Source organism: Lycorma delicatula, chromosome 4, assembly GCF_047948215.1.
Source record: "Lycorma delicatula isolate Av1 chromosome 4, ASM4794821v1, whole genome shotgun sequence".
NCBI classification, from domain to species: Eukaryota; Metazoa; Arthropoda; class Insecta; order Hemiptera; family Fulgoridae; genus Lycorma; species Lycorma delicatula.
Window position 1 is genome coordinate 140,518,976 of NC_134458.1, and position 12,560 is coordinate 140,531,535.

Here is a 12,560-nt window from a genome sequence, read left to right on the forward strand (position 1 = left end):
CTTTAATCAGAGATGTAAAGAATATTAATAAAAATAAATAAGAAAATTGTCATTTATATTTTTATAAAAATTCTGAGAACTATGATTTTGTAGCCATTATTGGTACATTTACAAGTACTAAAACTTTGATAAAAAAATTGTATAACTTAACAAATGATAAAGTTAGACCTTTATCTTTATCCTTATTAAATAGATTATTTAGCATTATTCCAGCAATTGTAGCTCTAAAAAAGAAGGTATTTCCAAATCCAGATATTGTATGAAATATCTTATTTTCAATATTTTATAAAACAGTTTTATTAAAACTTTTATAAATTAAAAATGTTTGAATAAGATTATTTTTGGGCAGGAAAAAATGAAGTACCTAACACGACTGCATAAATATGGCAATTTAAACCAGTTAAAGCAGGTGATTGCAGATATATAACCAATTAAATATATTTATTGTCTGATCTCAGAATTACTTGTTTAATAGATTTATATATATATATATATATATATATATATATATATATTATATAAAATATACGTATATTACAACAACTCTTAGAGTACTAGATACAAATAAAATGTGGATTAAAATGGGTTGTATGAACCTATAAACCTTCAACCAATCCAATCCTCTCCTTTGAAAAAATTGTTTGTGCTAACTTTCCACTTTTGACTAAATTTTATCTAAATAGTGTATAGTTTTTGAGTACAGTTTATTTAGCTGATGTAACCCAAAAATTATAAATATGCATATATACTGTGTTATACACACACGTGTTATCACACATGAGTGAAAACTGAGAATTTCATCAGATAATTTTTGAAGACTATAATTAGTAAACATGTTTTTAAATTTTCCACATAATTTCATCCTTACCACTAAAGAGCAGTCTCCCTCTTGAGTCCATTGGAGGGGTAATAAAACATTTTTTTTATGGAATTATCTACAGTTGAAGAAATACGGTTAAATACAACTGAAAGAGTTTGGACAACTGTCAGTTTTTTACAGATTTTTTTTAACATAATAAAGGTTGAAGTTGCATACATCATATATAACATATTTTTTTTTTGTTTTTCAGCATTTTTACAAGGATACAAATAATACATTTCTTACTTCTTAAATTAATTTTTAGTAATGCAATGTAAAGAACAGAACTTATTTTTGTACCTGATATGATTCTTCCAACAGATATCTAAAATTGTAACATCTTAAACTATTCCTTAAATTATTCATTTCTTTAACCAAACTATAGGCATAGGATATGTTTATTATTATAATAGCTTTACTGATCTCTAAATGTTTAATGGAATCTTGACTGCTTCCCAGTTACCTCTTAAAATGAAATTACTATAAAATGTTTTTTTGGAAGTGTAGTCAAAGAATGAGTAGCATACATAGTATTATGCGATTCATCAAGAGTAAGCATTCAGAGATCAAGTTTTATTCACAGATTCTTGCAAAAATAAAATTGGGCCTACAATTAATTTTCTTGAAATTGTTACTTGGTTATTTATAGCATACAACTGCATGCTTCAACTAAGTAAATAGAAAATTATTGAATATTACTGTTTTAAATCCTGTATTTCATTGTTTGTACCTTAAATTTAGAATGATACATAAAAAAAATGTGCACATGTATTATACTAATTGTTATTAATAATGTTAAATGTTATACTAAGCAACACTCAATTTTTTCATGTATCTAGACTTTGTACTATTTCTTTATTATTAAATTTTAATAAAGAAGATTCTTTTCTCTTATTTAATAAAAATGAAAATAAACTAAATTATACTTAACTACTTAACATTAACATAGTTAACTATAGTTAACATTTTTAAGTATATTTCAGATACTCTTGTTTATAAATCAGTTATTTTTTAATTTAATCCTGGAATTCTCTTGTAAGTGCAAAATTTTCTTAAAATGTTACAGAGGTCTCTGTAACATTGTTACAGAGGTCTCTGTATCTTTTTCATCATAATCAAGATGTAAACATTGTTAAGACTAAATTAAATTAAATTAACATTCAATCACTTCCATTATTTTATATATAATTTATAAAAGCAGAAGAAAAACAAATTTAAACAAAAATTCAATTATAATTCCTTAATTTTATTCTTATAAAGTTTTGATTTAAAACCGCAAAAAAATAATGTAGAAATGTTGAAGAGTATATGTGACAACAGATTAAATAAATGACAGAACAAAATCAAAGTATACATAGTATCAGAGAATACAAGATGTTAACATAAATACACTTTCAAATCATAATGTAATAGTTTGTTATGTACATTATATTAGGGATGGTAGGTTTATGCCATGAAAAACAAAAAGGAACTGCTAAGTATCTTCCTAGAAGGATCAAGGAAAACCATGGAAAAACCTTGATTAGAATAATACATCAAAGTAAGAAATTATAAATTAAAAAAATAAGTAGTTGTACTACATATTAATACAAATAATAAAACTATGACAAAAACAACATATTAAATTAAAATACACTACATCAAACTGACTAAATCAACCACTTGCTAACAAGCATCTTTAAGCTACTTAAAGATGCTTATTTAACCTTTTTAAAATATATGACATTAACAGTATCACCTTCAATTCAAGTGAAGTATTTTTGTAATAGCACCAACAAAATATTTTACACGTGTAATTCCAGATGTTTTGAAAGTAATAGAATTTTTTTTTATATTATAAAAAAAAAACTATTTGTTATTGATGTCTTTCTTCTTTACATTCAGAATTGACAGAATTACAACCTAATTTAAGTTCATGTTTTCAATACACAGCAGATCATTTTGTGTTCTTGTAGAAACCTTTAATCGATTTCAGTAAAACCTGAAATTGGTGTTTTCTTTACAACCTTTTGTGTTTTACTTTATTTTGTATGTTTGCTCAAACCTTATCCTTTACCAAAATGAACTGATATTGATATTTGGATATTGGATATTTGTCATATTTTAAAAATATTTATCTTTCCACTAATTTACACTGATATATTTAAATGAAAAAGTAGATTGTCAACATAAATGATTGAAACTTTTTTTATTGTCATACTGATTTTCAAAACATGTTCACATGAAGTGAAGATTAGTTACATGATTAGTAACATGAAAATTAGTTAGGAAACCTATGATAATACATATTTCTGTATTTCATAGAGTCTTAGTTCAGATTTACTAGCAGTGTTTTAACATCATTTTTCTACATTTCTTTCCTTATTTTTATTATGAAGCAGGTTCTCATTTTTGCATTAAGGCTATTTTTTTAGGATATCAAAATTTAAAGTTAAATTAAAAAATGAACTACTTTAAAAGAATAAAACCAAATTAAAAAAAATTTGCACCAAAAATTAAAAAACAATATTTTTCAGTTCTTTAAATTTTAAACTTTTGAAGTCAGTGCCAAATTAAAAGTTAGTGAAGTAGTTGTTTGTTTTTAATCTTGTACCAAATTCTAGATAAGAACCCTTAAAGAAAAAGAAAAATGTATTAGTTTTGATTCAAAATTTTCAATGCAGTCGTTTTTAATTTAATTTTTTTTTTTTACTTTATAATAATTTTTGGTAAATCATAACTTTAAACATACAGTAAAAAAATTAAGTATTTGTCACATAATTATCATCAGCCTTCCAAAAAAAGTGTATTCAAACCTGTTTCTTAAACACTCTCCAGCAACATTTATTAAAAAGAATTAGAAACACTTTAACACATTGTGTTTTACCTCAACTAATTACAGTAACTTCAATTTTTTTCTAAACAAAGTGTATAAAAAAACAGCATATAATTTTTACTTTATCAGTTATCATTGATAAAATTATTTAAAAATTTTATCTCACTACCACCCAAAATTATATAAGCATTAAAAATTAAGGCAGTGCTTAATCAACAACAAAGTTGATAAAATATTTTTAATATAATTAGATACGTTTTTGGTATAACAAGGTTATACCAAATAGGTTCGCAAATATATTGCAAAACTATTTGGAATGCTGCTTTTACAGGTATACTGGTGGATTTTTTGAGCATTTCTTGATTATAATGTTGATAATTATACCATTTCTAGAGCGGTTAAAAAACTTTTCAATAAATGTATAATTGAAGAGTATATGCGATTTGTTTAAAATTTCATTCTATACGTTTAGCTTGTTTATAAACTTCTTATTTTACCAGTATACTAAGATTGAGTGAACAAAGAATTAGCACCTCACATTCTAGAATGTGATATTGATAAATATATAAAACAACTCATGAAAATAATTTATTTAATTAAAGATATTTTTTTTTTTTTTAAATTTACACATGTTCTCAAATTGATCAGTAATAAAAACTTTGCTCCATTAAGAACTGATTCAATAAAGAGAATTACTATTTTTGAGTAGAAAAAAGGTTAGCAGTAACTAACTTCGGTGGAAAAAAAAGCTGTTATATTTTAAAAAGATTTATCACAAAGAAACAACAGTGAATCATAGAAAATTAATTTATTCTTTAAATTTGTTTTTTTTAGCATCATTTCTTAATATTGTATGAAACATATAATTTTTGTTGATCTCAATGCGTACTGAAAATAATTTTTCTTAGACTTTTTTCTTTTTGTCAGAATAATTATCATGCTAACAATAAAATACTCACAGATTTACATTTTAATCTTATTCTAACAAATACAAGTATATAAATTCTGCATTGTATTTTTATATTTATTGTACAAACATAACTGTATGCATAAATACAAATGATGATCAAATATTTTTCCAAATGAACTTAAAACCTAGTTTTAAGATAACTATTCTAGTAACTAGTTTATTGTTAATTTTGTAAATACATTAATTTGTGAATATTTTATACTATCCTAATATTATAGTTGTAATTTAAAAATTCGAAATTGGTTTGGATAGTTACTGAAAAATTTAATGTGAATGTAAAAATTTGTATAATGTTTATTTATTTATTTTAATTAAACTTTTGTTATCTAGGTACTCTATGGAAGCATAAAGCGAATTAAAATGTATATTTTTTATTTTTATGATATCATTATAAACTTTACTTTTAAATAAAGATGTTGTGAATAATAAAATGTCAAAACCAAACCAAGAATATGTGAGATTTATGATAACCCAGATTCCATGAAAATAAAGCTGTGCAACGACGAAGTGCTTATGACAAGTGATCACAACTTTGTATGAGGAACATCAACAAATTAAGTTAACTCATATTAGTTACAACATAAAAAGTTAATAAATTTTAACACTATTTTTTCTTTGTTTTAATCTTCTGACCAACATTAGTTGTAGAATTCTTATAACAAGATATCCTGACGTACTATTTCTGTAGCTAGATACTAGTGTACAGAAACAGATGTAATCAATGTCTAATTTTGATTGTAAAAGCTCCACTGGATATGGTAGAACCTTTCAGAATATCATATGACTAATTCACAAGTTTCAAATCACTAAATACAAACTTATTATTTATTTGACACATCACTTATTAAGTCAGCTCAAAAATCAGTCTCAACAGCCAGAAAGAAGATAACCATTTCAAAAAAGCTTCAATTTACAATACATTTGAACTGCCAGCTACCATTTTACTTAGAAGTTACAGACCTATAAAATAAGTTAAGATGTCCCGTGTTTAGAGTTGTTATTGCATGTGACTAATGCAAGAGAAATTATCCTTCAGTCATAGTTACATGGTTGGAATCAAATATTTAACTCCACCAAAAACTTCCTTCTTATCTATGCAGAATGTTTTTTTTGATAAAACTTAAAAAATCTATAAAAATAATATTCTAAAATAAATTTAAATTTACCTAAATTAAATGCTGAATGACAATTTTCAATGAACAAACAATTAAACTGATAATCTTTCTATCATGAAATTATTTATGTCAGTAGTTACTAATTACAATTTAATTTTAACAAAATAATAATTGATATTAAAAGATTTTTGTACAATATATATATATTAATACAGAGTGTTTCATAATGTTCTTAGGAGTTACAAAAATTCAGTACAAAAAAAGTATTTCACTTACCGAAATTAAAGTTGTATGAGGTGATGCAGGGACTCAGTTTGTTAAAATCTATAAATGTTTAATATGTGCTCCTCTGGTGACATGGCACACATCAACACGAAAGTCTAGCTAGCTCTTGCCCAACTCGTTCTGACATGTCATTTTCGATAGATTTAATTGCATTGATTATGCGATCCTTTAGCTCAGCAATATCGTGCGGCATTGGTGGGATAAACACCTTATCTTTCACGTAACCCCAGAGAAAGAAATCACATGGCGTGAGGTCTGGTGATTTTGGTGGCCACAGCATAATGTGTTATTGGTCTTCTTCAGATGCACGTACTATCCAGCAGTAATGCTGTGTTAAGGTACTGTCGAACCTCGTTATGAAAATGGCCAAGACAACCATCTTGCTGAAAAATTAAGTCGTTGAGTAGCTGAGGCATAAGCCATAATTGTAACATATCCAGGTATATCATGCCGGTTACTGTCGTTTCCATAAAGAAGAACAGCCCATACACTGCCGCACGAGAGATCACACAAAAAACGTTTACTTTCAGAGAATCCCGAATGTGTTCCACATAAGCGTTTGGGTTTATGGATATGTAAATATACATTTGTGGATATGTAAAAATATACATTTGTGGATATGTAAAGCCTCAGTCTTTTTTAATTACTATATTAAACTAATTCAAAATTAATTAAATGCATTTAAAAAAAGGACTCATCTTACTTTCATCCAGCTAAGTGATAATGCAATTTATAACAGAAAAATTGCATTTCCTCATTTTCTAAAATGAGCACTAGGCTCACTGTTTAATATATTTTAATAATCCAAATTACTTTTAATATTAATTAAAAAATTTCATAAAAATCTTAAAAATCTTTTTCCTAATATATAATATACATATTATATATAGGACAATTTTTCCATCTAATTTATTATATCTTACTACAATAAAATCATATTATATGTTACTAAAATTTCTTTTAAACATCCTGAAAAAATCATTTTTTCAGGAAAACAAATTTCAATGCAGTTATTTAAATTACATTGTAATTGCCTGGACACATTCTTAAAAGTTTTTTCATAGATCCCTGCTGATCAATATGCTCCATCTCTAGAGTTGAAAGTCAGTTTTAGAGTTGAAAGTCACATCAAACACCTTTCCTTCAACTATTTTCAGCTTTCTGCTTTCTCAAATTAATATGTTCTATCTTTCAAACATCCCCAAAGAAAAAAGTCTAGTGGAGAGAGGTTTCGTAATCATGCAGGGCAGTTTACAAGATCTCTTCTAATCCAGTAACCTTCAAACCCACCATCAAAATTGTTGTATACCTGGTTTGCATTAAATCTGACACCATATATGGTTTGCATTAAATCTGAAAGCAGAGGTTAAGCCTGGTTTCCAACACAAAATATTCTATTCTTTGGGCTCTTTCTTTTTTTTTTCAAGTATTAACTAATGATTTTGAAGTTTGGGGTAGTTTGATTTGTAAAATGATTTCATTATTGTTTATGTGTAAAGTTGTAGACTAATTTCGCAAACCCCCCCTCATTTCTTATCACTGCGACCCCCAGGTTGAGAAACACTGTTCTAGGCAAACAGAATCAAACCCACCAGGTTGGCATAATGGTGTAATCATCGCAAATCAGCTGATTTTGAAGTTGAGAGTTCTAAGATTCAAATCCTAGTACTAGGATTTAGGCTGCTACTTTATATAAATTTGTACTAAATCATGGATACATGTTCTTTAGTGGCCGATTTTCAGTTAACCACACATCTCAGGAATGGTCAACTTGAATCTGTACAAGACTACACTTCATTTACATTCATACATATCGTCCTCATTCATCCTCTGAAATCATACATTACAGTGGTTCTGAAGCCTAACAGAAAGAGCCAAACAAAATCAAAATTAGTGAGGAGCCCATGATTTCATCTTATCTCCCAACTTTATCCAAAGTATGGATGATAAATTTTCCTAATAAAATTGTTAGTATTTCTTTCATAATTTTTATTGCAAATTAATCACAAATTAACAAATGTTGCCTGGATAGTTTATTCAACCACAATTATCTCATCACAACTGAATTCACTTCAAACGTGAGGTTAAAACATGGCAAAAAATAATTGACATAAATTTCTAGATAATGTTTCCACTTAAAAAACCTATTTAGTTGAAAGACTAACCCCTAGTCATTCAGTAGCTAGTGTTACTGTATGCAAGATTTAAATATTGGAAGTTTTATGACAATTTTTAATTCAGAAGAATTATAAGAAAACTTAGGCAAAAAAGGAGGATTATGATGATAAATAATTATTAAATTATTTATTGATTAAATATTTAAAAATATATATTTTATTAAATGTATAAAAATTTGTGTATTACCTACATCTGTTATTATATTCATTGTAATTTTCTCTGGAAACAAATCACATCAAGATTTTTGGATTCACGTAATCCAGATTTTGGTGATAAAATATGGAAGTTACTTGGTGTCTTTCCAGAAGAATCTGACAGTGATATTAGCAGTGTGGTTGATGATTCTGACGAAGACCCTAATTTTGTATTGTTGGATGAGGAGCCCATTATTACAGAATTATAAAGTTCAGAGAGGGAAGAGGATGAAGAAAACTTGTTAGAAGATCAAAGGAATGTAAAATGATCAAAGAACATAATATAAAATAAATTATAGAGAATCTTTTGTAAGTGAAAACACACTTCGCAGAAAGACTGAATAAAAAACAATTTGATCCCCCCTAATGCGTGGCATGCTAAGGAGTCTCAAAGAAGGGTTAGAACACCTGCAAGAAATATATGATTCTTACCAGGTGTACAAGAACGAGCAAAGACTTTGAGAAACCAACCTAACAAGAAACAGATTTGGCAGCTAATGCTTGGTGACACAACCATTAATATATTTGTCACTAAAACCAACAAAAGGTTAGAAGAACTAAGAGCAGGGTTGTCTTCACTAATGAAAATAAATATTACTGTAACATATACTGAAGAAATAAATGCTACAATAGGTTTGCTATTAATATCTTCAGTTTTGAGTTCAATGATAAATTTTTTTGTTTAAGAAAGATGTTTTCAGCAGACCCATAAATACAGCTAATACATCTGAGAAGAGATTTGTTTGAAATCCTGTTGACATGTCTAAGATTTCGATGATGAAGAATCTCGCTCAAAGAAAAGCTAATGACAAAGCAGCTGCATTCTCTGAAATATGTGATAAATTTATTTCAAATAGCAGAAGTATTTCTTTTGTTTCATCGACTGTCGCATTAGATGAGATGCTCATTCCATTTTGAGAAGATGCAGTTTCAAGGTTTTCATGCTGAAGAAACTAAAGAAGTATGGTATAAAGATTTTATGTTTGTATGATTCTAAAACTTCATATTTATTAAATGCATACATTTACACCAGGAAAGGTAGTGATTCCACAGGTGTAAGTGAAGAAGAAAAATGTACAGCATAACATACAGTCAGTAATTAAATTATGTAAACCAATCTTGATGGTAGTAGAAACAACTGTTGATAATTGGTTTACTTCAATTAAAGTTCCCAATCAACTTCTTAAGAGAAAACTGACATATGTTGGAACGATGAAAAACTCAAACAAATCCAAAAGAATTTCTTCAAAACCCTGTTCAACCAGTCATGTCTTCTCTCTTTATAGTTTAAGAGACAAGATGACTCTTGTGAGCTTTGTTCTAGAAAAGAAAAAATCTAGCATCCACAACCCACCACACTATTGAAACCAATGAAAAAAATAAACTGAAATATTTTGCTTTTATAAAACAAAATGTAGTATCAACCTACTAGACATGAAATGTACAGTCTTCACCTCAAGCCGTAAAATGAGGCTCTGGCCTCTCATCACTTTCTACAGGCTGCTAAATATTGTAAATGCGTTTATTTTGTTAATGATTTTGAAAGACACTTCTGCGATGCACAGTTTTGAATTTGCAAAGGATTTAGGCAAGAATCTTATTGTTCTTCACCTTCAAGAGATTCACTATGCCTAGTCTTTACCAAGATTTGAAGGAAATTATAAAGAAGACTTCATGAGAAAACCTTCCCCAGAAACAGCAAGGAGAAGGCCCCAGGGACTGTCTAGAGAAAAGAAAAACCTATTCAACATGTCTGTCAGTAAAACGGAAGAAAAACTGCTTATGTTGGTAACAAGTACAAATAAGCTGTTTGTCTTGAATGTAGTAGGAAGGTATATGTAGAATGTGCTAAAGAAGTTGTCCTCTTTATATTACTGTTATTATCCTTTTTTGTACTTAAATTTTTCCTAATTTTTCTATGTAACAATAAATAAATACAGTTTTCCTGAAAATCAAAAGTTAAATTATGAACATTTTTACTATGAAGATTTTTCAACATTAAAAGATGAAATTTCCCTTAAGACTAATTTTATTTATAAATTCTTTTTGAATTACCTGTTACTATTTTATACATAAAAATGATTTAGTATTTTTTAATAAGCCTGAAGAAATACATAAGAAACAGGAAAAATCCAACAAAAGTATTTTCATTGCATGCCTGTGTAAATAATTGTAATACATAAAAAAAAATTCCCCAGTAGGGATTGAGCTGAACAGACTACAGTTTTCATGTAGATACTTTCACATGCTACACAATAATGTGAATGTTGATTGTGGATGGTTCTTTAATTGTGGAGGAAAAGTCAATTTTTGTTGCAAGATATATTTAAGGTTATCAAAACAAAGCTGTGAGATAGATGCCTACTGCTTGGAGGGAGTTTCCAATTATCCTGTTAATTTGAATTTTCTTTCTCATGCTGAATTTCCTCTGTCAGTAGATCTTCCATTCTCACCCTCCTTGCTTATCATCATTAATCCTTTCTTTGCTATTTTGGGTTCTGTGGATGTAGGTCAGATACAAGAAAGGAAGAAAGAAAGGAAAGATGCGAGAAAGGTTAGAAAGAAGACCTTTCAGCATCTTCCTTTCAGTTTACAAACTCCTTTACATATTGGAATTGAGTCTATGGTAAGCATATCAAAACCTATAGAGCAATGGATCCTTGGTATGATTTTAGTAAAGGTGTGACTTGCTTGTAGAACTGTCCAAAAACATTTGTTTCATATTCAGTGGCTGTAAAATAATTCTATGATTAAAGCACTAAATTTTTAAAGCCAGGCCTACAATTATTTCTAAAATACAAGTAGAATACTTAATGAAAAACTCAGATGCAATCTGTGCATCTCAAGCCATGTTTTGCCTTGCAGCTTGTCAGCAACAAGCACTAATTAGCTGATAAAACATTTTATACTCAATTTTTAAACACAATGCTTTCTCGCAATTAACATAATACTCTTGGACACTTAATTTTTTTGAGTCTAATTGTGTAAATTTTGATCAAGAACTCAATCAAGAATTATATTTTGTTTTTGCTAGTCCAGTATTATAAAATATGTATTGATCTAGATAATAATAAAACTTGTTATACTTGTATAGGTTTCTACATACTGGAATTGAAAAACATCAACATTGTAGACATAAACAAAACATAGTAGACGACATAACTATGTCTAACCACACAAAATATATTACAAAATACATTATAGAAGAAACAAATTTATTTCAGACTATAAGCACAAACAATTTAATAAAAAGACAAAAATTCATGAGTCATTAAAATACAGGTAAGTTAATACACATTACGATTATATTTACACAAATTAATATTTTGTTACTGAACACCAGTACACAAAATTTAAGCAGCACAAAATATATTGTGTGTAAAAATAAGATTCTTAAATAACAAAAAAAAAATTATACATAAATATAAAATTTTGAGTGTAATATCAGTTTATTTTTTTTATTTTTTCCCCTTTTCTGTTACATATATTTGATAGTTTTGTCAGTTATTTTACTCCTTTTTTTTTTACGTATCCTTCGTCTTTTTGGTAGTACTGATGCAGCTGATGCATCATCAGTTAAAGCTAATGCCAATGAAGCCACTGGTGGTAAAGGTTCTGGAGAATAAAATAACCTGATCACTTTAATTGTAAAACAAATTACAAATCTAATTATTAACATGATAAGAACTGAAAGAAAAAAAGCATCCAGCTTTTCATCCTGATGCCTCCTCAAATCTAATGCAGCTGGACTCAGATGTGGAGCACCTTTATGTCTTATTGTATATTCCACCCACCAAACTGCAGTATCCACAGCTGACAATGGTTTATCTTTCATTATGGATGACAATCTCATCATATTTTCTTTGCAACTAAAGTTAGTTAAAAAGAGAAAATAAAGTGAATATAAATTAAATTTCAATAAATGCATTAATACTATACAATATAAATACTCTGAATATGCACAGTAATATATCAGTCAACTAAAATGAAAAATATAGCAAAACCTATGATAAAGTTAGAATAAAATCACGTGCATCCAAAGAAAAATGTGTTTCAGATAATGAACACACACAGCCATCTGATATGAATACTGTTTACCATCTGTAAACTGAATTTTGTTTGTGTAACTGTTACACATCATTCA

The 12,560-nt window shown here is 27.7% G+C and overlaps 1 protein-coding gene across 1 annotated transcript in view; it reads right to left on the bottom strand.

Annotated features, from left to right (window-relative positions):
• Positions 1 to 11,058: 11,058 nt before the first annotated feature.
• LOC142322725 (UDP-glucosyltransferase 2-like) overlaps positions 11,059 to 12,560 on the bottom strand; it is a 22,845-nt gene continuing 21,343 nt past the window's right edge. Inside the window, exons 7-8 of the mRNA XM_075361801.1 lie at positions 11,945 to 12,285; positions 11,059 to 11,147 (exon numbers count right to left, since the gene is read on the bottom strand). Coding sequence (XP_075217916.1) covers positions 11,059 to 11,147; positions 11,945 to 12,285 — 430 coding nt within the window. The remainder of the gene's footprint in view (positions 11,148 to 11,944; positions 12,286 to 12,560) is intronic.